General features: G+C 39.0%; 1 protein-coding gene and 2 long non-coding RNA genes across 9 annotated transcripts in view; 1 reads left to right on the top strand and 2 right to left on the bottom strand.

Annotated features, from left to right (window-relative positions):
- Positions 1–15,074, top strand: part of LOC308199396 — an 18,106-nt gene extending 3,032 nt beyond the window's left edge. Inside the window, exon 2 of the long non-coding RNA XR_013954605.1 lies at positions 8,498–15,074. This is a non-coding gene — a long non-coding RNA (uncharacterized lncRNA). The remainder of the gene's footprint in view (positions 1–8,497) is intronic.
- DPYD (dihydropyrimidine dehydrogenase) overlaps positions 1–27,505 on the bottom strand; it is a 352,451-nt gene that overhangs the window by 105,310 nt on the left and 219,636 nt on the right. For 5 of the 7 annotated variants that reach the window (XM_080603522.1, XM_080603523.1, XM_080603524.1 and 2 more), the window contains 2 exons: positions 4,344–4,412; positions 1,794–1,877 (listed from right to left, as the gene is read on the bottom strand). The exons of 1 other annotated variant lie outside the window; for it this stretch is intronic. In XM_080603522.1, the coding sequence (XP_080459648.1) occupies positions 1,794–1,877; positions 4,344–4,412 (153 nt within the window). The remainder of the gene's footprint in view (positions 1–1,793; positions 1,878–4,343; positions 4,413–27,505) is intronic. One more of the 7 variants, XM_080603520.1, reaches the window with a different exon arrangement.
- Positions 8,420–27,505, bottom strand: LOC308199398. The gene is made up of 2 exons (XR_013954607.1): positions 10,000–27,505; positions 8,420–9,390 (listed from the first exon to the last, which is right to left on the bottom strand). It is a non-coding gene; the product is annotated as an uncharacterized lncRNA (long non-coding RNA).

Genomic DNA, 27,505 nt, shown 5'->3' with positions numbered 1-27,505 from the left:
TACTGACTACACATCTAAGCAGCTTCACATGCATATATTATTCCAACCAGTGAAAGCTAGAAATAACATATGCCAAAACAAACAAACAAACAGACAAAACAAAACAGAAAAAAAGCATTCTTGAAATGAGCGTATTTCAGCTCCCATGTGAAATCTTCAGAGCTCTCCCTGGCCAAACTGCACACTTCTACTATACCATGCAGTAATCTCATGTGGAGTGTGGAGACAATCCAAACTACTGAGTTGTGCTATGAAGGGTGCAAATTGCTTCATATACTTATAAAAATGACCTCTATAGCTGTTTGTTGTTAAACACACTTTTGAAAAAAATATTGATAATAACCATTACACTTTTGCTAGTGTAGTCCTGGAGGGTTTTTATAAGTTGCTTCTATCCCATCTTTAATCACAACTTTGGAAAATGAGCACTGACAACGAAAAACATACAGATTATTTTCATTAAATAAATCTATAGCATGGAATAGATGGACATTGTTTTGATCGCAGAAAAAAATAATATAGTCCCATGCACTGTGCCTGACAGTATTGTTATGATAAAGCTTCAACTGAAATGTGTCCTCAGTTGCCTTGGAACGATTACAGCTCTGTATTGTCTCCTTGCTAATAGTTTTAGAAAGTTAATGGTTTAGTTATCCAACCATACCTCCCATTCTGAAAAGGTTCATATTTAGCTGAGGAAGTGAGGATGAATGAAGATGTGTACTAGAGCTCTGCAAGTGGATAAACCGAATAGTATATATTGATTTTAGAGCATACAATCATGACTCCCACTCTGCATCTCCCTCCTCTCCACAAAATGTAGCAAGATGGGAAATCAAGCACTCAGAATTCAGGTTTAGCCAACCAAGCCCTTGAATATACAAACTCAGTTCAATTTTCTTTTGGTTTACACACAAAGGGAAACAGACATCGGACTTGTAAAAATTTACTGACCAAACTCTAGAAAATCTCTCCTGGTACCTCATGCAAACCAAAATTTTACAGGGACTTCCAAGTTCACATTTAGGCATGCTTCTGAACCAAAACAAATTTCAAACTATGGCCAAAACATGCAAGCATATCTGAAAACTACAAACAGAAACGAGTACAGGAATTGGCTTTTGAGCATGTTTATTTTCTTTTAATGGGCAAAACAACACACTCTCTCCTAACTGAAATCATGGCATGTATTGAAAAACTCCCATGTCAGATGCCTGTATGACAGAGACACCTGGAATGGACAATCACAAGCTGAATTGTATAAGAATTGTATAAACCCATCAAATCTATAGGTTATACGATGCAGGCTTTTAAAAAAGACAAAGTTAACTGTAGGTGGCACTACCAGAATGTCTGCCCTATTCTCTGTGATTCCAGAATACAGCTAGGTTCAAATGCAAAACATTTTAAAATGAAATGTCTGTATATCTCATGTCCTTCAAAATCATTACTGAGATACGCAGTTTGCACCAGGTAGTGATCTAAAAGATACCTACAGGGCTGTCCGGTGAAACCAACAAATTCTGTCCAGGCACTTTCTGGAAATTATTTGTTTTCATATTGTTCCCTGTCAAATGCATAATGCATTTTTGTTCTCAGCAAAACTAAGCATTTTGTATATTCTCAGTTTTTTTTTTTCTCTTTTCTTTCAGCACTGAATATTTAAACACATTCAAGCTAAAAATCTCAAGCTAGTAATCTGGTGCTTGTGTCTTCCCCTCAAGGTGTAACTAGAAACGTGCTAGTGCAGGATTGCTGAAGAGACATGAAAGAGATCGCTGTTACAGCCCTACCTGCCCACAGGCCAGGCCCATGCCTCTCTCCCCCATGCCATGAGGACAGGACAGATTTAACTCCAGCGCATCTGCACCAACAGCCTGTGAAATATGCAAAACAAAACAAAACAAAACTTAAAGTAATATATTTTTTACTGTATCATTCACTTCTCGTGTTAAATAGATTTCTTCAGTTGTTTGATTCTTCTTCTTAAGATTACACAAAAAGAGAGAGAAAGCTATTATTATGATAGCCTGAATAACAAACGTGTTGGACATTACAGAGAAAATTTTCAGACGTTGATGTGGCTTCCCAAAAATGCAAAGGAAATAGAAGTGAAAAATAAATGTAAAAGACATAACAACAATGAGGAGCTGGTTCTGCGTAATGCTAAAAAATGAAATGTAACCACTGGGCCTTACTGCAGGAGTGAGGGCGAGGTGCAGGAGTCAGTGATACCCAGGGAGCAAGTGGCTGTGCTCTGCAGGGCTAGGACTCCAGAGTAAATTTCCCCTTTCTGCTTTAATGCATTTTTTTGTCTAGATTTTCTGCAGGTACCTGCATTGTGCCATAGGTTTTGTCATTAAATATTTTTGTTTTTGAAGTCAAATGAGAGTATTAAAAAAGGTCTGCACAAACATATTGCATGTGCTAATTTCTCTTATCACCCTCTACTAGCTAAAATAAAGGGAAAAGGAGCTGTGGTGTACACAGGCAGCACACAAACACGCTGTACTGAATTGCTCCAGCCTGAGCTGAGGAGCTCCCCTTTGCCTTCCGTGGGGCCATAGCCAGCTTTTTGTTTTGCATTTGCATGTTGTTTTTGTTTACTGAACTGGAGTAACTTGTGCCGGCTGTGTAGCAGTGGTTCACCAGCTCTCAGAGGGAGTGCGGGAGAAGCCATCCATCAGCTCAGGACCTTCCCCTTCCCGCCAGCCCTGCGAGCCCAACCGGGCAGCGGCTGCTGCAGGCCCCCATGACAGGCAGGGCTCCACTGGGAGTGGGCTTTCGTCCCGCGGCGAGGCCTGCCCTACCTGCCCTACCACCTGCCCTACCTGCCCTACCTGCCCTACCTGCCCTACCTGCCGGGGCTCCGCGCCTGGGAGAGCCACCGCCACGGCCTGCTCCGTGGGGTCCCAGGCGGGCAGTGAAACACCCCTGATTTTGAGCAGGGGGTTACAGAGTGCCCAAACACCACAGAGCGGAGGCAAACAGCAGCTTTGCAGAAGAAAGCTATATTACATACAGTGCACGTTATTAAGGACACTTAAATAACTATTTTTTTTTCTAAAGGGGCAGCATAAATACAAACACAGATGAAAGTATGTCTTAAAACTGGACGGCAGAGGAGCAAATGGCACAATACAGCCATTCATCTCAGTCAGCTTAAAAGCGGTAGGGCTCGTGTCAAGCATGGATTCCACAACAGATTTCATGGTCAATTAGGTAAATACAGGTATAAAATGGACTAGCGTGAAAGATCACCAAGCCAATTACTGATAATGTTTAATTTCACTTCCCTAAGTCCCCAAAGTGATTTTTTTCCTCATAGTTTTAAAATACCCAAAGAAAATAGCGTAGCGTCTTCCTGTATCACCGTGAGAAGGTTTAAAATACTGAATAAAGAAATGATGTCCAAACATACATATTCAACCATACAAAAACACAAATTCAAAACATCTCCACACCCATAAATATATACACATAGATATAAAAATATAAACACACACACACAAAAAATGTAATATTTATAAAACATTTAAATCTGGGCTAATGCTAACAATAATAACAAGCAATTTTTTCCTTTACTAAAATGTGTTAGAAACTTCCTTTATCAATCTGAAAATATGTGTTTCTATTTCCTCTAGATAGTTGAATCTATGAGGAAAAAATTACTGTCTTAATCAAGTATTTCTTACACTATTCTCTAAGGACACAGGTACATGTTTTTAAATAGTTTTATTTTTATTTTTTTCCTTCAAACTGAATTGAAATTTCAGGTGCATAATCTGTTTGCATTTGTGTAAGGTTCGATTTATATTATAGGAAGCCTGCTGACTGCTATTATATATACTGGCTTTCTCTGCCAGTTATTATTTTTGAAAGTCTGTATTAAAACTAGAATGGCATTAAATGAGCCTTTTATACTTTAAATATTCAAGAGTTTTATATTCAAAATTTCTTTTGGTGCTGTCAAACTAGTGTGCCTGTAGGCAAGGTAAGATCAAGTTAGGCTCTCAAAGGTAGAATTAAATTTTATCATGGCATCCGTCATAATATACAGCTTGCTTAAAATGCAAATAAAAAGCATATAGATTTAAAGACTGAAGACTTTCCAGGTACTGTTTAAAAATCCAAGGGACCATTTTTATGGAACAGATTTCCTTTAAATTTACATTACCATCATTTTAATGAAAACACAGAATAAACAAATTATAATGGACATGCTTTAAATTCTCATTTTTCACTTTGAAACTATTTCTGTCAGAAATTTCCTGTTGCAGCTCTTGTTTTCAAGGAGAATAAAAAAAAAGATAGATGAAGAAACACATTTAGGAAACCATTACCTCAGCCATTTTAGAAAGCTCAGTCCAGTCGTCCTTGCTATAGCTGCACATGATACTCGCAATCAGAATCTGGAAAGAATATATAGGCAATCATTTTCAGCAGCGTTACCGGATTTTGTAATGCTGTACTTGAGCATGATTCCAAACATTAGTACCTGCATGTTGAAACCACTAGCTGTATACACTAGCATGCATAATGAAATATAGATGTATATTTCATTGGAGATGAGAAAAGATATATGGAGTCTTGTTTTTTATGAATATTTTTGAAATCATTAAGTCATATCCATGTGGGAAGCTACATTCTCTTCTGCACACAAAACCCCGTAAAGTGAGAACAAAGGCAGTCCTAGACACAAACCTACTGGTTTCTGCGGTTGGAACGATTAGGCTATTTACTATTTATACAAGGCCAGAAGTAGTTGGGGCTTTTTAGAGTTGGGTAAGATGGGTAAGACTGTACCATCTGCAGTGACAGCATAAGAACCCAATATTCTGACTTCAGAAAGCCAGGGCACACCAAAAGCAGCCCCTGAAGTCCCGTGCTATGCAAGTCAAGGACAATGACAGGCAGCTAGGAATGTTTGGTGTAGAGGGATCTGGGAGGAGAATGAGGATGTAAGGAAAATCTGGAAGTACCAAGAGAATACCAGGGAAATTTGAGATTTTTTTCCCCCCAGGTTTTGTGGTTCCAGTTCCCCAAGGACTGTTTCTGTGTATTGCTTTTCCTCCCCACTGCACTCAACATCTTCCTGGTATAGCTTCTGTCTCTAACTGTGGCTTACTCCGACATCTTTATTGAGGTTAAAGTTTTACGATGGATCAGTCTGGGTTCAAAGGAACTGCCAGAGAGGAGAACAGAAAAATTTGGCTGTGCTACCTCTTGTGTATGAAAGTTTCACATTATAAGTTTGATTCACTGGTAGCTTTTTTAGCATTTTTTTAGCATTCATATCTGGGATGAGCTTACTCTTTCACTTCCAGTCAATATAACACTTCTCTTGAACTTTTCCATAATGCTGGGGGTTACTGACTCAGTCATATAAGGCAAAATACTTAAAAGCATGGTTTATAAAAAATGGCCAACATACACACATGGTGGAAATTGTAAAATCCCAATAAGGATAAGAGTTATAATGTCTTTATAAGGGAAGAAAATACACTTTAAAAAGGAACACATCTATGGAGAAAATTAGATGTGGTGAGGCCATGCTTTATTCATGTAAAAGGACAATACAACTTATAAATATCATTGTTCTAATTATTTACATTCTGCTGTGGTGAATCTCTACCTATCAGTTTACCACCTCCCTCCTACCTACCTGCAAACTACCAGCCCATCCACCTTTCTTGCTCATGTTTGCAAGATGGAGAAGGAAAACATTTCCTTTTGAGAAGGAAAGCATTTGCTGAAGTGTCTGCCTTGACCTCAGGTGCCCATCTGTTGGCACCTTTGACATAAACACAGGACCAAGTTTTCCATTAAATACACACAATCATAACTTTGCTATGCTTTTAGTCTCTCCCCCCCAACCCCCCAGCAGAAGAAAAAGTTGTCTCTTATGTACAATACTTTTGTCTACTGTGAACAGCTCTATAGGTCAAATATTTATGAAACAGAATTTGCTCTATGGTATATTTAAATATTCAAGATAATCTGAGTATTCAGAAAATAAACATAAATCTCTTTTAAGATTCTAATATTTTTAAAACACAAATCAGATAATTTCATTGTGAAAAAAAAACAGTGTAAGTATGTATGAGAATTTTAAAGTAAGAAACTAGTTAATATATGCACTATCTGAAAGTTAGCTAGAAACTGTATCTTGTCAAATTCACACTTTTTATATACTAAATAAAGCTAAGAAAAAACAACAACCCTCAGACACTGAGACGCTGACAACATGATAAAGATCTTCACAGTTGCAATCACAATCCAAAGTATATCAGAAATGTACACAATTCAGCTTTAAGATAAACCAAATTTTTCAGGATGGAAAGCTGCAAGACAACAAGGGGGACTGACTGTGTTCACAAGTAGCTGAGTTAGGTTACGTCAAGTGTTATTAATGAAATTTGAAAATTCTGCTGGGAGTGTACAAAAGAGGAGGAACAAGATCTGTGTTGTTTCAAAGAGCTGTTAATTGAGACAACATGTTTAATTAATATTGATTAGTGTTAGCATTCACATTTAAGATTAAGTACATACTTTTGATAGAAGCAGTGGTTTGCAATAACAAAAATAAATGAAAGTAAACATTTCTACTGTGAATGTTCATAAGTAAACCAGGATCTGAGAGGGAATAATGAAAATTTAAATATGGTAGGGATTTTATTCTCTTTTTTTCCCCAGTGTTCCCTTATAGCTTGAAATTAAACTTAATTCCTAGGTGGAGCACTCCACATTAACAAACTGTCCTTCCTCAAGTGACTATTCTTCCCCCAAATGCCTCTATAGTCTTTTCATTTGGGAACGGTACCAGAGACCAAAAATAAAAATCACATGTCGACATCAAGGGGTACTATCTGTGATGTCTGAGGTTTGTACCTAGTCCTAAAATCATATATAGGAATTTTAGAAGAAAAACCAGAATATTATCTGTTATTAGTGTGTTTTTATTTGTATGTAATAAAGATAAACTGTATCACATTTCAGCTGCTTATTACTTTATTTTTTTAAGCATCTTTGGTGTTTAAAATGCCAGGTTTTAGAAAGCATCCTACCCTGACAAGCCATGTACCACATTAACACCCTCAGGGCTTCAGCAGCCCCAGAGAGCTGGAATCTCGTAGAAGTCCAGTGCATGACCCAACCCAGGAGATCCCCAAAGAGCATGCCCTTCCTCTTGCCTCCCACCATGCGCAGTGGCAATGCTGCCCTGAGTTTATTTACTGCTGTTGGGACCTCAAGTGCAAGGCGGAACCACGCCTGCCCGGCTTACAAAAGCAGACCGCTGACAGACAGACAGACAGACTCGCAATAAAGCTGCCGCTGAAGTGCAGTGAGTGGTAAATGAAGGTTGACTAAATTGCAGTTTTCTCATTGCTTGAATGAAGGCTGCCTGCAAAACTGTGCATGGCTGAAGCACAGATGGATCCCTGGCCCATTCCTTATTACAGATCACAAGCATGTCTTGCCTCTGCTGTTCCCTCTTCTTCTTCACCCAAACTGCTGTTTTGCCATTGTGCAGACCATGCCGCTTCATCCTACGTAAGGAGAGCAGCGGCCTCCCCTGCTGTCACTGGGACATGGTCTGCACAGCCCGATGCTACAAGCAATAGGCAATTTCTCCACATGTCTGTAAAGGGACCAATATGTGCTCCTAACATCTGACCTTACTCTCTGTAAGGGAATTTCTTGATCACTGATGGAAGAAGGTCTATTATAGAAAACTTTCTTTTGGTTGAGGGAGGGAAGACGGAGCCAGGAGGTTATATAATGTACCATTTAGGACATGATTATGAGATGAACATACCATACCTAAAGCACCTAGTAAAAAGCTACATTTCACGCTATTCTGTAACTCATGCATTAGTAGTTGTTCTCCTTAAAAGGACACTGGCAAGGTACTTTTCACAGTCCTTAAAACATTTTTACTCCCTGTTTATGATAATCCCCCGAAAGCTTAAAGTAGAATCTATTACCCTTGCAAATGTTTCTCTTTCTTCCATTATCTCTATGTGGATGTCTCATATTAATTCAATATCATTAGAAGAAGTAAAAACAAATAAAAAGAAATAAAAAGGATGAGGTTCACCACTGTGTATGTTTCCAAATCATCTTTCTTCTCTAACACACAGAATTCGCTGCAAGAGATTTCAAAAACTAAAGGAAGGAGAGAAAAAATAACTGAGCCTACTTTGGTCAGACAATCTTAAGAACATCTATTTAAAGCCAGATAGCAGTAGAACTCCAGGCAGACAATTACCATTTGTCCCGTACTGCTCTGCAGGGAATAAGGGAGCTTCAGGACACTCAGAGTCTGAAAAACTCTTAAGGGGGTGGATTTAATTGTGAACTCAAGTCCTGCAAATCTAAGAAAACACCATCCTCTACCTTCATGCCTGTAACAACCTTTTTTTTTTTTTTTTTTTTTTATTATTCTTCTACTGTCGACCCTTAGCTCATAACTGTTCTTAAATCACTCTTCCAGGTCTGTGCATGATCTACCTGCACTTCAGGAAACTACACCACCACCAGCATTTCTGCTTTTTCTCCCTGCCCATCGCTTCTCATTGATACACCAGAGGCTTGAAGGTCCCGCACAACTGTCCACACGTACTCTGTTTTGATACTGCTGTGGGCTTCAACCTATGCCTTGTTCTGCCTTCTCAAACATTTGCAAAAATCCCCAGGATTTTATTGTTCATGTGTGCAGTCCTTGCAAAAACAGAAAGAGATTTTGTGCATCTTCACTAGGAGACAGTTCCTTTGAAAGCTGTAAAATCAAGAGAAGTTTTCAAGAAAGCAGGATTGGTTTTGTAACAGCTACCTGTTTGGGAGGGAGAGATGTGGAACAGGATAAGTGCTGCACATAGAGGGAGCGCAGAGACTGGAGACTGCACAAAGACCCAGATTTCAAATACCCACAGAATTATTCTTGATTGATCTAAACTTCAGAAGGTATTTGTGATTTGGTCAGATGGAAAGATCGCAATCTTCCTTTCAAGACATGTTTCTTACTCCCATGCACCCCAGTGTAGCCATGCTGCACGACCTGCTCAGTCTGAACAAACCTGAGCGTTCTTAGCCAGAATTCCTCAGGAAGTATTTACTAGGAAGAAGCTCAGCACTGAAGATACAGTTTCCTAAAGCAATAGCAAAAATAACATATTTAATTCATCACTCAACGGGGAAAAGATACCTACAGCTACACCAGCACATGAGGACAGGAGTTGTTCTCAGTAGCTGAATTGCTATTTCTGAAGATTAAATTCCCTCTGTCTGGATGAGGATACGTGCCCTCAGCTCTGACCCATGTCTTCTCTCATCCATGCATAGCAATAAGCGGGCACATGTGGAGCATTTCCTGAAGGTCCTGCACACCTGTAGGTACAAGAGCGTGCGTTTTGCCAGAGCCTTGGTGAAAAGTTAATGAAGAGTTGACTGAGCACTGCTGAGCTACTTCGATGCCATGATAAAGAATCTTGTAAATATCTAACTGAAAATACACATGCCACACAGAGACTTCCCATAGTTCGCTCGTACATGAACAAATGGAAGATACGGATTGTAGGTCAGATTCTGTCCTATCCCATAGCTCTTAGATGCTGCCTCAATAGCAAAGTAAGAATAAATATAGCGCCCCAGACTTTTTGGGTTGGTACAGATTGCCTGCCTCATTGAGACGTGTATTGCTAGCCTGCTTCTGTAACCAGACTCTCACACAAGGTCAGCTTTGCCACATTTTGCCATCAGAGACATTTTTGGAGGCTTACTGCACTCCATGCCACTTGCAACAGTCCTCTGCTTTTCCAAGTGGCCGCTGTCTGATGAAATGATCATCTTCAAACTCATCCAACTGGAGCTACCAATGTACAGAACATTTCTAATATGCACCTCATAAGAAAAAGGATGACTGCAGTAGATATTCTGTACTGTAGAAACATGCTTAAACATGCAGTAGTGAAAAACAACAGGAGCACAAAGACTTACTGTTGTAAAAATGACCCTCTAGAAACCAGTCTGATTTTGATGCGTGGTAGACCTCAACAGTTTTCTCTTTTTCTACACTTTCTTGTAATTTTTGATTTGTTGCAGAACTGAAATAAAAATAAGCTTCTTATTAAAAATACCTAGAACATCAAATCCCATGCAATAAGAAAGTTAACAATTGTAAACCCTGTCATGTCTCTGAGAAGCAGAGGAATTATCTTGTTATCAATTTAATAATGGAACATTGAAGTAAATGATGCCATCCACTGACACCAGTAACACTGTCTCTTCTGGGAAATTCATGTCTGTAGGACCTGTCAATCTAGATGGATATGGACATATTAAACACTGTACCTTCAGTCCATAAATCTATTCTTTCTATGCCGCCTTAATAAAAAGATTCTGCATGATGATAAAGACAAGCAATGCAGAATGTCTTGACACTGCTGACCTGTAATTCTCCTCTTCTCTCTTTCTTTTGAGGGAGTGAAGAGTAAATAATTTAACAATTGCTAACCATCCACTGTTTTACTCCTTAACTTACAATTAAAATACATTTAAGATAATTTCAGTAAATGACAATAAGACAAGTAGTGGATATTAATATGTTTATTATTTATTTATTATTTTATTTATTATTTAGCTTTGTGTAGCAAATCTTCTGAATAAAGTCCTATTGTTAGCATATTACTTTATACTGAGATCTCCAGTGTGTTTTTCATACTGAAGTGGAAGAAAGATACAACAGATGTACACAAAAACTGCCCAAACATTATCAGCAGGCAAATATGTCTAGAGAAGATGACAGGAGTTTGAAAATACTATCATTTGCTCTCCCCACCACATGTGCAAAATCAGCATGAGCAGGAACAACAGAGATTCTCTTCTCAGGCTAAATGGAGATGCTTATTTTCAAAGGCAGCTATTTTCTTATGACGACTCTACTTCTATACTATCAGTGAAATTCCACCTGTTTAGTGAGATCATTTGATTGATGTCAGTGAGGTACATTGGGCTATTGCTTCAAAGTAAAGTATATAGTTTTTAGGATCTAACATCCTTAGACTAAAAAGCAAGGGTTGTTAACAAGCTGACCCCTTGTAAAATAACAGAATGCTGTTGCTTTTCAGCAGCAGAGAGTCCTACCAACTTAGAATAAAATTGAAAGGAAAATAAATGCACAGAACAAAAAAAGATCTGATGTACCTGTACCTCCCATGTTTCAGGGAACTCTTGGTTAAGACATAGTAATTCTTGAGGAGAGAAAAAAAAAAAAAAAAAGGGGACCCTGTAATGTAAGTTCCCTGAACATATATCTAATGAAAGAAAATATAGCACTTACAGAAAGCACCTCGAATATTTTAAGTTATTAGAAAAAGTATGCCCATTTCATGATAGACCATTGAAAATTTCAGTACTTCAAGCAAACCCTTCATATTCCATTAAAAATTATCCACGTGGATGAAAACTTCCCTGGAAATTCAACAGAATCATTGGGATTTTATTTTGGATAGGGAAGACAATGTTCAACCTTTAGTCTCCTCAGTAGTGAGTGAAAATGAATACATGGGTGAATGGAAATTAGCATTACTGAAAGGAAAATTTGCAAGTTAACAAAGGCTGAATCCAAGAGCGAAGACAGATACCCATTTTCAGCCATACTCCTCACAAACAATACCGGCAAGCCCTTGTGCATCTGCTATACCCTGCTGTATTCTTGTACTTTCCACACTGTCTCAGTATAAACAGAAAGCAGAGGAGGACAATACAATATTGGAAAAGCTAACAGAAAAAAGAATATATCTAATTCTATGATATTTCAGACACATGCTATGACCTGTAGCAAAAGCTTTACACCAGGGTGCTGACACATTATTGATTCTTAAGAACACATATGGAAAACAATACTGGCAAGAGGCAACACAGATTTGTGGATTTTTTCCTCCATCTATAGACATTTTTCTCTCATCAAATTTTCTGCTGAGATATATACACAGTCTTTTTAAAAACAGCTCTTTGAGATCCTCACTAATCGTTACTGTTTATTCTCACAATAGCCCAGGCAACTCTCTGCAGGGTGCCCCTCTGAGAGGGGAAGCCAACTGGAGACAAATGTGTTCAAGGGCTGCAGGCTGCTCCCGTAGTGGGAATGAGCAGCTTTTGACTGAAAGGTACCCTAAGATCCCTCTTCCAGTTCCCTCCAGTCCCTGACTGCTTCCAGATACATGCAGATCTCATAAATTTCCCCTATTACTTAGCAGTGAAGCTGCCTAACTTATTAGAAAACAAATTCAGAGGAAAATAAAAAGAGACAAAATGTACACTGAATAACTTTGTTAGAGTTCCCTAACTCCTGCATTCAGTCAGCTAGCAATTCCCCAGGACATATCTGTCTCTTCCCATCCCCAAGAAGTCCATCCTCTCTCTTCCCTTCTTCCATCACCCCCAGGGCTTCCTTTAATTCACTTCCTTGGATTTGAAGGCTCAAGAAAACTAGCAGTCTCAGGGCAGGTAGAGGAGAAAAAACGTAGCTCAGAGAGGAGGGAGAAAAAAACTCTCCCTTTTACACTCTAGAGCTCTGTGATCTACTTTACCGTGTGACATTGCTAGTGCCAAAGCAATGCTGGGGAGGAATAAGTGATTTTGTCAGCCTAGTTGCATCCTCCACAACTCACCCACTCTCTCTGCACCATTATTGTAGTGATATTCTGAAAAGCACTGATAATTTACCTGATTTTTCAGAAAGAGCTCTCAGGTTGTTCTGATAGCTGAGGGTATGGTCATTAAGAAGGTGTGCAGGAACAGGCTGTAGGGCTTGTCCCTTCCTCAGGAAATTATCTCAGGGCTTTGCATGACAGCTGTGTGAGGGAGACCTATCCGTCTTTTACGCTATTTTCTCCTGTCTGATCTAGACATCTGACTTCATAAGGAGGAGAACCTCATTGTGCACCAAGAGCTGCATGATTAATGGTTCAAGTTCACCTCATGAAAGACGACAATCTGCAAACATTCACAGGGTTGGTAACAAGGGATCTTTTCAATGGCCAGAGTAGGCCCAATGGGATTCATCCCCACCGGAACTTCACTGAGAATCACTTACAAAAAGTCTTTCCGGGTTATTTTCCTGTTGAAAAGCATGGCAGAAAGCTACAATGCACTTAGCAGCATAACGACAATAACTGTCCTATCTGCTGATATTCATTTTTCTTGTGATACTTTTTCCTTCCTTCTCCAGAGGCTACAATAATTCTGCTGAAGATCACTTAAATTTACACTTCTTGGGCATCGTTCCTGAATCACTATCATTACCTCTGAATGGTTTCATAACCAGTTTGCTTTTGAGCAGAAGGCTGAAATAGCTCACCTCACCTCCTGAGGTCCCACCAGCCTGAATCCTGTGATCCTGTGAGCCCTCCCTGTGCAGATATATGGGATCAGGCGTTCTGGCCTGAGTCTCCTCAGGGTCTCCTCACATCTTGCACTAAGCAGGGAGCCACCTGTCTATAGCAATTCCGACACTGAACCTGTCCAGCCTTTCCCTGGCAGAGAAACCTGCTGCAATCTTGTATTTGTTCAAACGTGACTTTTATCTCTATATTTTGCCCTCTGTTCTCTTGTACAGACTTCAACCTATCAGCTTTGCTCCCTCCTGAGAGCAGGTTCACTGCTGTCTGTGATCTTTCAGGGCCGGTTTATTTTGCTTCATTGTTACCTACATCTAGATTTTGTTCTGTCTTCACTGTATACTAAAGCAACTGTTCCTGAGTTCTACTTCTTCTGCTACTACCCGAGCCCATGCAGCTCTGCTTTTTAATAAGAATCAGTTGTTACTGAGACAGACCCACGGCTGAGCAGCAAAGCCACTTCCACAACTACAAAATGCCATCCACATCTCTCACACAACACCTAAACATCAAACTGCAACAAAGCAAAACACCAGGTGCACTCACACACCTTCACGGATTACTCCCCAGACTACACCTCTCCAAACGAACAGCAGCAGCCCTTGTGAGCTGGGGCAAGACCGCAGTTTCTCATTAGGTTCACGTTAATGGGAGCCCTAGGATTATTTAACAATAAACCTGTAGCAACAGTAGTGATTCTGTGGTGGAAGGAGACAGGAGGAAAATACAATGAAAAGGGATCATAGATTGAGATAAGGACGGGAAGATCACTCACCCATTACTGTCACAGACAAAACAAACCAGCATAAGGGAGATTAATTTACTTTAGTGTCTACTAGTAACTGACTATAGCAGTGAGAGACTAAAAGCAAACTAAAAACCCTTTCCCCCCCATCCACCCTTTCCCATCTCTCTCCCCACGGTGGTGCAGGGGAACAGGACTGGGGGCTGCAGTCAGTCTATAGCGCTTCATCTCCGCCACTCCTTCACGGTCCCTCTCTGCCCCTGCTCCCTGGGGGTCCCTCCCACGGGACGCCGTCCTTCCCGAACTGAGCCTGCAGGGGCTGCCTACAGGCAGCAGCTCTTCAAGAACTGCTCCAACATGTGTCCATACCACAGCGTCCACCTGTCAGGAGCACACTGCTCCAACATGGGCAGCAACTCCTGCCAGATCACCTGCTCCTCTGTGGGCTCCACTTGATGTCTTCATGTATCCTTCCTACTGTGACCTGGCTTAGCCAAAACTTCAGCTAACAGTGCCACTGTGCATCGAACCTCATGAAGGCAGCTCTGTGTTCCCATCTGAGATATGATCAGAAAATCTCATGAGTGGGTAGCTTTTTTTTTTTTTTTTTTTTTCATATGCAGACATTATAATTTACTTAAGAAGCGAGCTGTTATGTCTAATGACCCAAGTAGTTTTTTGGCTTTACTCCAGCAGCAGAGAAGATACAAAATTAAGGGCTGGAAGCTGGCAGCTACCTTCTGACTAATCCTTCCTCCTCAACTGCCAGTTCCACCCACTTCTTAATCTTTTAAGGGAGCTTATCTGAAGATGCAGAGAAACTGAAAGAGGCCTTACTATTTTCACTAAATATTTGGATGTTTAATAAAATAGTTATCTAACTTGTTCAGCATACTGCTATGTGACTGGACATTTCAAAATTAAAATGCATTAAATAGTCTGTAGGATTGTAGCCTCATTCAAATGAAAGCTCTCTATGACCAACTGCCGTACACTGTCGAAGACATTTTATCAATGACCCAGCAGTGAGTAGGTGTGCTCGCAAAATGATAAACTGAAAATAGATCAGGTCAAATGTGGATTCCTCTGGCAGAATCAAAGACAGATTTCCTTCTAGTAACCAGAACGGTGCTGACAGTACAACATAAGAGAATGTAAATGTGGCTTAAACCCATTTTTAAATCCCTCTACCTTGAGATGCACAAACTGCTCACAGGTAAGAATTTGGGGGTACCCATACAATTCAAACAACCTCTAGATATGCTCACCTGAGGTGTAGTTTATTTAAATAAAACATTCGGTAAGTGTTTTCAGATTTCAATGTAAATATGGATCTCATGGATATGTCTAAGTAGCCAAGAATGGTGTGGCTAAGAATAAGTCCTTCAGGTTCTTACACAGCAAGAAAAGCAGCACCAATTTTAGAAATGCTACCCTGAAATTTAGGGCATGGACTTCAATACAATTTTTGCAAATCCTAAGACCTAGCTATTCTGCATAGACTGAAACAATCCACATAACTGCTTTTTGTCCTATAACAAAAATGTTAAACGTAAAGAGAATTAAATTAAAATGAATTTTGGAATAGATTAGAAACTTTGAGGTTTAAAAAAATGAAAAAGATGTAAAAATATGCCACTGAGAAACATTTTCCAAGGAGCTGAGACTGACCAGCACAGTTGCAGAAGATCAGATGGAAAAGTATTATGTTGCTTTCTTACGGTTTACATTGAACTTAAGTGGTTCATAACAAAGGATGCTTTCAGGTCTACTTGAAAGAAGTCTTTTAAATATTTATTTGGGTTTAAGTGTTTAGAAAATACATAATTGCTGAAGGAAAATGGGTTAGTAAGTAAAAGACTCTACCATCTCCACTAGATATGCACACAAGGTTGAGGCGCACAAAAACATTTCTGCTGATGTAGGAGTTAACACTGATCAGTCCACCTGCAGCAATTGACTGTTTCAGTGTTCTTTCAAACCCCATAAAATACAAGGAAATTCTAGTTTGCTTTATTTATTATATTCACTTGAATTAACTTGTATTGCTGCAAACCACAAATAGGCACGTGGACAGGTTACATACTGACACGGTTATTCATTATCCTAAAAATTCCTCTAAAAATTTTGCTAATCTGCGTGTTCCTCTCAGTGGATGAGGATAGAAAAAATAAAAAAATCTTGGAACCCCCTATGCCCACATTTCAATCTGAATTGTAGATCTTTCCACAGCTTCCCCCAGAAAACACCGAGGCTGGGATGAAGTCCAGCTGCCGTCAATCAGTCTGAAGAGCTGGCTCCAGCTGTGGTGGCTTCAAGCATGTGCCTCTGCCTTTCTCGTCTGAGCTAGAACATGTCTGCTCAGAGCTAACTCTCTTACTGTCAGTGCAGTTCCTATCAGTGAAATAAACTCTTTAGATGCTCCTGAACAAAAATAAATTGTTTGATGGTATAACTGCATCTACGCTAGGGTTCTGCCAGGACAGTAGCTAGATGTGATTTTATTTTTAGTATTCCTAGCCTACATAAGTATGTGAGCAAGACTTTTAAATATAGACCTAGCCTTCATATTTTTCTTTATTAGAGCTCTAACAGAATGCCTAAAATGCAAACCACATCACAGAAATTAAGGGCAGAATATGGTCCTCAGGAACAGCATATATTTATTACTTTTATCAGGTATAAATATGCTTTATTATTATTCTTGTAATATGCAGTACATGAAAGAGAAAAAGCAGAATTATCTAAATCACATATACTCAGTGCCTCATAGAAGACTAAAATCGTATCATAGCCAGTATAAATGAATGTCATAGCTACTGTGCATTTTAAAAGATCAAATTTTGTAATTTACCCAATTGCCTATGACAAACACAAAATGGAAATTGGGAGAAGTACTTGGGGGAGGGGAGTAATTGTTTTACACATGTAATAAGGCTAGCAGAATTTTGTCATTTTTACAAAGGTAAGATTTAAATTTTGATGGATCCTTGACTGCTAACAATTTTAAACTGAAAAATTCTGCCATTTGGGGGTTTCTTTTTTAACATTGCCAGAAGGTCATTTTCTCCTCATCCAATGGCAACTTCTACATCCTAATATTAAAACAGTAACTACCCAGAAAAGGGCATTTCCTAGGGAGTAATGACTGGCCGGGAGGAGTTGATGGCCCGAGGCACTGCCGAGGGCCATTAACCCTGGCCGGTTATTAATCGCCAGGAAATGCCCTGCACCAAGGTTGTTATTGCTATTTTAAGCACAGATTTGGGGGCGTGGGGAAATGGACATCTTAGTGTACAGATTTTTTTAACGCATGATGCAATTTCCTTTGTTGCAGTTTATGGAGGACATTTCTAGAAAGAATGACTGTTCTGCCCAATACCCAGCTGGATTTCACAGATCATTTTGCAGCACAACATTGTGCTCACAGTAGCTTACAAACCCCTAAAAACAGTTGAGGGTTTTAAGGGTCTTTCTGTTCTCTCTAAATAATAGTCTATGTAGAAAAATGAAAGAAAATATGAACCTTAATAAGATGAATAAAAATATACAACTCTTCCTGTCACTGTCAGCAGAATTACATTCTAGAAATATCTTTTTAATCACACCGTCTTTATGTGTAGTGCATTTCCTTCATTGAGACTCCTGCTTAATGACCACTCACATTTCTCATCTAAAAGGAATTTTTAGCAATGGCAACAGCTAAAAACAGCCTGAACCAGTTTCAGCTGATGCTAACCATTAAGAAGTTTGTCTTTTCCAATAATCAAGCAGATTGGGTCATTTTCTAGGAGATGGCTGGTGAAGTATTTCAGAAACTGCTTTAATTTTCTTCTAGTTCTTACCCTAAGGCTAAAGTTTTAAAGATGTGCTCATAGTCCTCACGAAATTGTGAAAATTGTTCTTTTCTTGCAGGGATCAATAACTCACTCTCCAAATCAAAGTGATATTCTTAGCGTATGTACAAATAGTCCTCTGCCATACTGCACTACTTACTATTTGTCAAACCTTAGCTGTGAAAGTAAAACAAACAAAATAAGGCACGGCTTTATAACACACGGAGTAAGGAAGCACAGTTCTGCACTAGAGCAATTTGACAGGTTTCTCAACAAAGCGGTCCTTTCCAAGTGCACAACACAAAAGAACTTCTCACATTTCTCCTCAAGGTCCTCATTTGTCACCACAAACATGTACATTTGAATCATAGATTGATTGTCAGTATCTCACTGAATTTACCATGAGGTTATATTTTCAGTTACAAATTTCAGTTTCCTGAAGAAAACGTGTGCTTTCTTGAAATAAAATTCACTCAAACTGATGGTGGGAACATGTCTTTCCACTTTGCCAGATTAATAACCATATTCTTAAAAAATTAATAACAATGATAAAAACTGAATACTGTGGCAGCTGGGGCCAACTGGTCTGACACATACTGCGTGATCAGAACCCCAGAATGCATGAACAGACATTGTCTCCATGTAAAACTTCAGCAGGCTTTCTTGTGTTTCTTTATGTGGGATTGTCTGTGGTGACCCTCTGGAAATGCAGCACTTCAAATCTTAGCAACTTGAAGACAGCACTTGAATTACATAACCCTTAGTACATCTTTTCAAACTAGTACTAATTGCATTTTCATCTCAGCTTGAGTTTACATAATGTAGTTACATCACGTTGTCAAATGCCATACAGGCCCAATCATCCCAAGGTTGAGGCAGGACTGGGAGGTCAGAGCAGGCTTCTAACCCTGGGTACAAATCTAACAGCTCTGCTTTGCGTGTCGACAGTGTGCAACTGTAGGAATGGGTTTCACAGCTCAGCATCCCTTCTCTGATGCAGACCAGCAGCAGCTCTCTAGGGCAAGTTTTAAGTAATATTTCCAAAGAAAACTCTCCCAGCTTTTAAGAAATCTGTGGCACAGGAATTCCCTGAGCCAGAGGTGATGTCCTCCATAGGCTCCTCCAAATAGTTTTTCCAGTAGGTTCTTTCTCAGCCTATGCGTGCCTCTGGCACCAGCAGTGTGTTCTGTAAGAACACATCCCACAGCCACAGTGGCATGTGGAGAGGTGTCCCCTGCCACTGACTTCCACCTGCCTCCCCTTCTGATGCCAATCCAGCTGCACCCTTGCTGAGACAGGGCAATCTGAACTGCAGACTATTCAAAATGTGTAAATAAAATGAACCAATACTGTGGCATAACGATGGTTTTTGCTTGGCTGTCTTCCTTTCCTATAAATTCTATGTTTGATATGCTTTATTTCAATGTTATTGAGCATTAAGCTGAGATTTTCATAGTGCTCTCTACTGCAACCCTAGCATAGCTAGCTTTGAATCAATCACTGTATATATACATTTAATACTGTTTTTTCCCACGTGCATCACTACATTTATCTTCATTTAATTTTATCTGGCAGTTCATTGGCCAGTCACTCGGTAGTGTAAGATCCTTTGCAATCCTTTGCAGTTCACATCTCATCTTTATCTCCCTACAATACTTACTATTACCAGAAAAGTTCACATATCTGAGATTCTCACGCTTTTCCAGATTGTTAATAAACATTTTAAACAGCACAGAACACAGTACAGATCCCTAGTGAATTTTACTGGAGCTCTCTGTCCACTGTGAAAATTGAGTATTTATTTCTTAACATGGTTTCCTGTCTTTAACTAGTTATTTATCTATGTGGATTTCTTTTGGCAACTTACTTTCTTTCAAATACTTCAGTGAGGGACCCTATCAAATGCTTTTGGAAACCTAAGCTGACTTCATCAGCCGAGTCTCTTTTGATGCGCTCAAAGAACTTCTTTTTAAGGCATGGCTTACTACAAAAGTGGTTCTTAGTATTCTCTCTCACCAACTCCCTTTTATTATCGTCATTTTCTTTTTTACTAATTCTATTTCTTACAGGAGCATTTACCAGTTTGTATGCAAGGTCTGCAGACCCCCTGATCTCTCCTAAAAAGAGGTGCTATGCTGGCCACCTACCAGTTCTCCGCTACTTTTCAAGCCTCAAGCACAGTTACTCTAGCCAACAGTATTATCAAACTCAGAAATAAATGGTGATAATAGATGTACATTTTCCTATATTTTCTCCTTTCTTCACTAAACATCAAGAACTTAAAATCTACAGTGCCTCATTCTGTAGTTCATCCTCATCTCTGTTAATATTTAAGTCATATGAGGTTTGAGCGTTTGTTATGACTTGTGAAAGAGCCTTTCTCAGAAAGCTTCCTTCTTTATAAGAAAATGTGGTCTCAAAAGCCCAATATATCAGCATTTCTGTTGCTAGCTTCTGTTTTTGCTCACTTACTTTTGCAAATAGAAACTGCTGTGCCTACAGAAATGGATGGGTACCACTGGTGTAAACCCACTGAGTAAATCAGAGTTCTTGATGAATTCCTCCTCAGACTGCACAGAGGAAAATGCATCCTGCTAGCTCACAAAGAGCTGAAAAAGCATCAGGAGCAATGAGAACACCCTCAGGATGCAGGTGAGTGAAAGCAGAGGTGTATTTTTCAGTGTGTCTGCTCTTCTTTATGGCAGCACTTTTCCACCCCTTTTCCAGGCAGCATTGTCCTGTACTGTTTTTCATCCTCCCTTTTCCTTGTTTTGAAGGATGAAGAGAAAAAGGGAAAGCAGTCATATGTTCCGTGCTCTGAGGCCTCTTCTCTTCTATCCACCGCAGTAGTCACTGGACATTGAGAAGTCTTGGCCATTCTTGCACTCCATATTATCTAGGGCCAAGTGGTTTAGCTCCTGGGCAAGGTAACTAGTAGGAGTGCTTTACTGCAGCCTTGTCCTCCCTCTTCGGCTAGGATTTCCTCTGATGTTAAGGGACTCGGCCTGCTGCCAGTTTTCTGTAGTGAAAGGGATCTTTTCCATATGGTGAATTTAACAACTGCTGTGTGGGCTTTTTCACCTCCTACCAAGCATCCATGAAGGCTGGGTTTGGGAAGTTTAAGCTGCAGCAATAACAACTTCTAGAGTTTTTAAATGTAATTTGTGGATCTGAAATTGAGAACAGGGAACCCAGGTAGCTGCTCTGCACTGCTGGGCACTTCCATGATAGGCAGTGGGCATGCTTCTGGGCAGCATGGCTTGTGGCTCCCTTACTCTGTCCTTTCTAGTTGATGTGGATGCACACATCAGTAGGTATCTGGAATATAAAACATGCTTTCCCTGTACGGAAAGCCAAATCTATCTATACTAGCCCAAGAAATACCAGGTATATATGGGGAACAGCTGACTAACAATATGATCTTCATTTCTTCTGAACAGGACTTGCAAATACAAAGATGAAGGTTCTGCCTTTCACCTTCTCTAATTACACATATTATAAATGCTATTACAAATTCCAAAAACAAATGGTAAAATGAGCTATTACCTTATATAACCTGGCTACTAGCTCAAAATGTAAATACAGTGTACACTACACAACATCCCACAGACCTCTGAACACCCATCAGAATTAAAAGCTATAATAATGCCTGCAAAAATATACAAAATATTCCTAATATACCTAGTAAGAAAGGCAAGCTTGGCTTTTTTTTTTTACAGTAGAGCTGTGATTTCTGTGACTCCTCTACATCTAAAAAAGTTTTGTGTTTTTTTGTGTCTCAGAGGAAACCTACAGCAAAGATATATATATATTTTTTTCCAGATGTTATTCAATTCCTCCCAGTCACCAGATTACAAGGTCTACTGTTAGTGCAGACAGAGAGGGAAAAGGTTTATATAAGCACAAAAATGTTGTTCACAGTCTGTGGATTAAATCTACTATTAAAAGCAGAGTTGGTTCTATATGTAAAGCTTGATATGTAGGATCCCACTTCAGGGATCACTTCGGCAAATCAATCAAACCTCTCCATGTAAAGCGTCCAAATAACCACTATTGTTGTATGAAATATATTTCCATTCAACTTATAACTTCAGAAATATTTTTGTACACAGCTTTTTTCTGCCCTAAAGGTTATTTACAGGAACAAGGCATTCATGTATGCCTGTTCAACTATATTTTCCTTGCTCTGTAACACCTCTTTTCTCTTCTTCGTGCAGAGTATAACTAAAAAAAAAAAAAAAAGGAAAAAAAAGATAAAAAAAAGAAAAACAAAGAAAAAGCACTAGCTACTCTATTTCACACCCGTATGGATAAAAACAAAATATAATAAAATACTACTAATTACTCCAGGAGATTTTTTTTTTTTGAGAATGCTACAAAGAAGCTGGTTATCAGCCTGGAATTTAGTGATCTGCTGTTCTCGCTAACACTCTAACATGGCTATTCCTGACAGGTGTTCCTGGGACATTCTGAACAAAATTGTTGAACAAAAATATATCTTCAACAGTTTCAGCCTTGAGAAGCTCCTCTCTACTGACTAACTGTCAGAAGGACTGTCAGCAACATTCTGCACGCAGCAGAACAAACAATAGGAAGACAAGATTTTTAAGCTTAGCTTTGGGGTCCTACTTAATGTTTCTAGCAAAAGAGGTTTCTCAATTCAACACGTCACAATACTGATATCTGAATTACAGAATTGGTGTCACAGCTGACAATCTGGTATCCTACCTAAGTTCCTTAGAATCATACAGCAGCCTGGACTCATTTGTGTTCACTAAGGAGGCCAAAAAGTTACTTTCAGGACTTCAGTATACAAATACAGCAATACTGGAAAATACTCAGTTTGGTATCTTCCAAGATGCCGGTTCTTCTTATAACAAATCTCTCCGACATTTGCTGGACTGCTGTCAGCCCTGTAGTGAATGACATTTCACATGCAATCTATTTTTCTTGAAGTGTAATTTCAAAGGCCTTTATATGTAGTGCTACGACCTCCCCTGCACGTGCTCAGACCCAAACCAATTTAAATATTTAGATTTTGAATGAATTTGCCTACGTTTTGGTACCAATTACACTTTTGGAAAGGCAGCGAAAGACTACCTGGCAATTGTGCCCATCCCCACATCACAGAACCCTCAGTTCACATTATTCAGCAGAGAATTGTTTTGCCACTTTCAGACATTGCTCCCCTCAAGCGTATTCTCCCCAGTGCAGATGCTGCAGAGGTTCCAGGGTAACAGGAAGCCTTAAAATCTTTGACTAGCTACTAGGTAGTGTAAATACAGACCTGCTTATGGGAGTGGAATAGGCATCTGTGTAAGTAGCTGATTTACCAACTCAAATGAGCAGGTTTAGCTACGATAAGCATAAGGTTTGGATGAGGACCAGCAGCAGTTTGTAGAGCTTTTCTGAAGAACAAAGTGTTACCGGCACTATGCCCCATTCCCCTGAAATCACCAAAAATGACTCTCGTAACGTTCAGCTCCGCTGTGCACACAGCGCCTGGTTTTACTGGCACACAAAGATATATTGCCATTAGCGGTGTTCACAGTTCCCAGCACAGATAACAGCTACACTGTAGCTAATGTCAAATACATGAACACAAAATTTCAGCAGTATGTTCTCTTGCAAGGTTTTATAGTTTTCTTTTCGATTTTCTCAGCCACTTTCTACTGATCATTTTAACTTGTAGACTTTTGCTAAAGTAAAAGTGAATTTTTCTTTTCTTCAGTTTTTATTCCTGATTATATCATGGGGGTGAAATCTACTTGGCTAAGCTAATATTTCCTAAGTAACTAGTTTCTTGAATACATGGTAAAATACCAATTTTTCAGCCAAATTTTGGCTGGAAAGTACATCAATTCACCATGTAGTCAGGTACCTCATTAGTAAACAGAATATGAAAGTACGACTACAGTGGCATTAGAATCAGTTCTTTTGCTCCACTATCTAAAGCACTTCAAATATTTCATGTTCAAGCAGACCAATGCCCATCAACCATCCATGCAATGTCTGTTTTGGAAACAAACAAAAAAACCTACACCCTTTCTAGCCCCCTCCCAAATTCTACTGCTGAGCAAAATATCCCTCTGGCAACTGTGTTAGCTGTCCCTGCTGTGTCCCTCCCCAGCATCATGGCCACCCTCAGCCTACTTGCTGTTGGGGGCGAGAGGGTGAAACAGAGAAGGCCCTGATGCTGTGCAAGCACTGCTCAGCACAGGCTGAAACACCAGTGCATGACCAACACTGCTTTGGTCACAAATCCACAGCACAGCACCATATGTGCTGCTATGAAGTTATTGATTTTTTTCTTGAGTTTTAGATTAATACAGCACATAACAAATAACCTGTTACTTTACTGAGTGGGGATGCAAAATTTGCAAAGAAGGAGTCAGCTTTATACTAATTCAGGAAGGATATTTTCATATTACATTTAGGACCATGAAATTAATAAAATAATCGTTCCATTTTTTCTCACTGTTAAGTTCTCAGTCTCTAGCATTAAAGAACAAACCCAATACATTTTATGCTGATTAATAATGGCATAGAATGATAAATCCTATGGTATCAGATACTGTATGTGGTTATAAGAGAGAAAAATAGAAATACTTAATTGATGTATTAAGAAATAGTTAACCATGTAAGGAAGATGTTTGGAAATAACAAAGACAGACCAATATACAACAATATCAACCCATATAACAACAATATCTGGGAAAGTAAAAAGGAGATGAAAAATAGAAGCAGACCAATTTCTTTCTCACTTTCACAGCTCTCTCTGACTGAAAGAATGTTTTCTGGGCATACAGGACAGCAGTGGACACTCTTTTTCACACTGCCTCATTTGAAAATTTAACAGTAAACAATGCTGAATAAAACCGTATGTTTACAATGGTCTCAACCACATTGCTAATGTAATACCTTACTGAGATAAATGAAGTACTAGAAGGAAAACAATCCTGTTTTCAACTGCAAATCATGAACAGAGAAGCACCTAACTTATACAAACAAACAAAAAATCTTGGGCCTGTACTGTGAACACCACCTAATTCCTTATTGATTGTTTTTGTACTGAGAAAACAGTAGTAGCGATATTAAATTCACTTTAAAAAATAAATAAAAAAAAAAGAAGCCAAGTTGAAATCGCAAAGATTTTGATTGTACTTCACAAACAAGCCTACAAAATACAGTTCATTTCTCCTTCTGCTTTCTCCTCTACTTGGACCCTTAAAATTCTTTAATTGACCACCCAGTGGCATCAATGCAAGTTTCTATCGGTGGCAGCTTTTTGCCCAGGTCCACTTGAACTGGATTCAGGGCCAAAGAAAGGAAGCCTGGGAGAAGCTCCAGACAGAGGTGACTCTAAGCTGCAGGCAAGAATCAGGCCACCCACTAGCAGGGAGCACACAGCGCATCTGCACAAGGGAGATGCTCGTTTCTGATTTATAGAGGCAAGGAGTCACAGGTATGTCACATTATCCACTGAGCTGTCCTGGTGGTTCTCTCTTGCAAAACCCCTTGCAAAATTTACTTTAAATACTAGGCTTTATTAGGGGAATTTAGCATCTCCTTTTGTATTATGGTTTGTTTCTTCCTAATAGCATGTGATATGACACTGCTGTAGCACTGTCCTGTAGTGAGGTAGGTATTTAAATTTATAAAAGAAATTGGACATTAAAATGCTTGTATTACAGCAAAAGTCATTATGTATCAATTATGATTTGTTTTTAATATTTACTGTAGCAAGTTAAATTTCTTTGCTGTAGTCACTTATGTCCTCGCCTCAGCTTTGCTTTTTTCTAAGCAGATGTCATTTTTCGCTTGTTAATTCAGCTCACCCAGACAGTTCTCTGAAACTGCTTTTAGTTTTAATAACCCCCTCCTGCCCCCCAACCACATCAATTGTAAAATTCTTTCCAGAGGTGTGAACAGGATTTGGAGAAAAAACATAAATACATTCTGCAAGCTCTAATTATACAGAGTATTTCAAAATAAGCACCGAGAGACTTCTACTAAGTGAACAAAACTATGTTTTCAGTTAGCAACAAATTTACTATTATAATAATGACAGTTCTTATTCAAGTTCACAGGCACATATTAAAAATCTCCATTTTTATGGAAGGGAAGGTACAGTGCCTGGTGCTGCTTCCCCTGTGCCCACGCAGCATTACCAACTCCTAAGACACCACAGCAGCAGCCACAGCCAATGTGAGGAGCTGAATTCACATTCTCAAAGTAATAACTCACATAGGAAGGAATGATCAGAAGATATTCACCCTGGGAACTACAGAAGAGTGGGACTTCTTCATCCCCCATGAGGAGCTAGGTCTCAGAAAATTCACATTTTCCTTTTGAAATTGTCACTAGGTCTTTCCCTCACAGCAGAGAACAGTTTAGACTCGAGCACAAAATACGAAAGAGATTTTTGGTGAAGATTGCAATAGATCATTCCCAGAGCAGAAATGGCAACAGTCTGCCTGTCTGCAATATCCAGGACTTTGGTAAAGGATGTTAAAATCAGAGAATTAAAACATTATCTTTAGGTTCACACTTGCATTATTATGAAGCCCAGACACAGTAAATAAAGTGACATGAACCTCAGCAATGAAATACACAGTCCATGTATAGTGAAGTAGGACATTAAACATGCAGCATTTATATTTTGCTATCAAAATGTGTTCAGGCGCTTTTATAGTTCCAGATGTGTACACTGAAACTCCAGGAACAAGAAAAAATATCTGACTGTCTTCATGCCATAATACATTCAGGAACGTTCACTTATTTTGTTCATAGCTGAACTATGGAGGTAATAACTTCAAGACAGAAGATACCTAGGCTCTGGGATTTTGAGCTCTTTCTGTTCAAAATGATGATTGAAGTGAATTTTACTTTCCACCTTGTTGTTCTTATTCACTAGAACAGGATCTGAAAACCACTTATGCCAGCTAGCTGGCGTCATTGCTCACAACTTTCATTATTACCTTCTAGACAGATATTCCCCATAGCCAAGAAGGCTCTAACAAAACTCTCTCATTGTAGCAAAGTTAACTTTAAGTCAGTGTTCTTCTTTTCTAGTAAAGCAGCCAATTACTTATGAGAATATCAGAAGTATCTTTCACATTTGGATTAAGAATGAAAAGAACAAAAATTCCTTTTATAATCAAATTCAATTAACAATGAAAATGAATACTATAGATTTCATCTTTAAATATAATCTTGTATGCAAACTTATTCACAGAAGCACTGATAAGCATCCACACTAGAATCAACTCTTCCCTTAATATTATCTATTTGAATGTAAACATCAGCCTAACTAAAAATGATTGTTCTCTATTTGTGTAACAGTCATTTCACAGTATTTGGTGTCATAAAAATGATTTGGATGAGCTTTTCTGTTTTTCAATACCATACTCATGTCAGTAAGGAAACTGGCTTTGTATTTAACAAACATTAAACAGATGAGCTTTTACAGACCTATAAGCTGGAGATTTTAAATAAGTGTACTGCATCTTTATGATTGA

Source organism: Anser brachyrhynchus (assembly GCF_964034855.1).
Source record: "Anser brachyrhynchus genome assembly, chromosome: 8".
NCBI lineage: Eukaryota > Metazoa > Chordata > Aves > Anseriformes > Anatidae > Anser > Anser brachyrhynchus.
The sequence above is the reverse complement of the archived record's forward strand: the minus strand, read 5'-3'. Positions and strand labels throughout refer to the sequence as shown.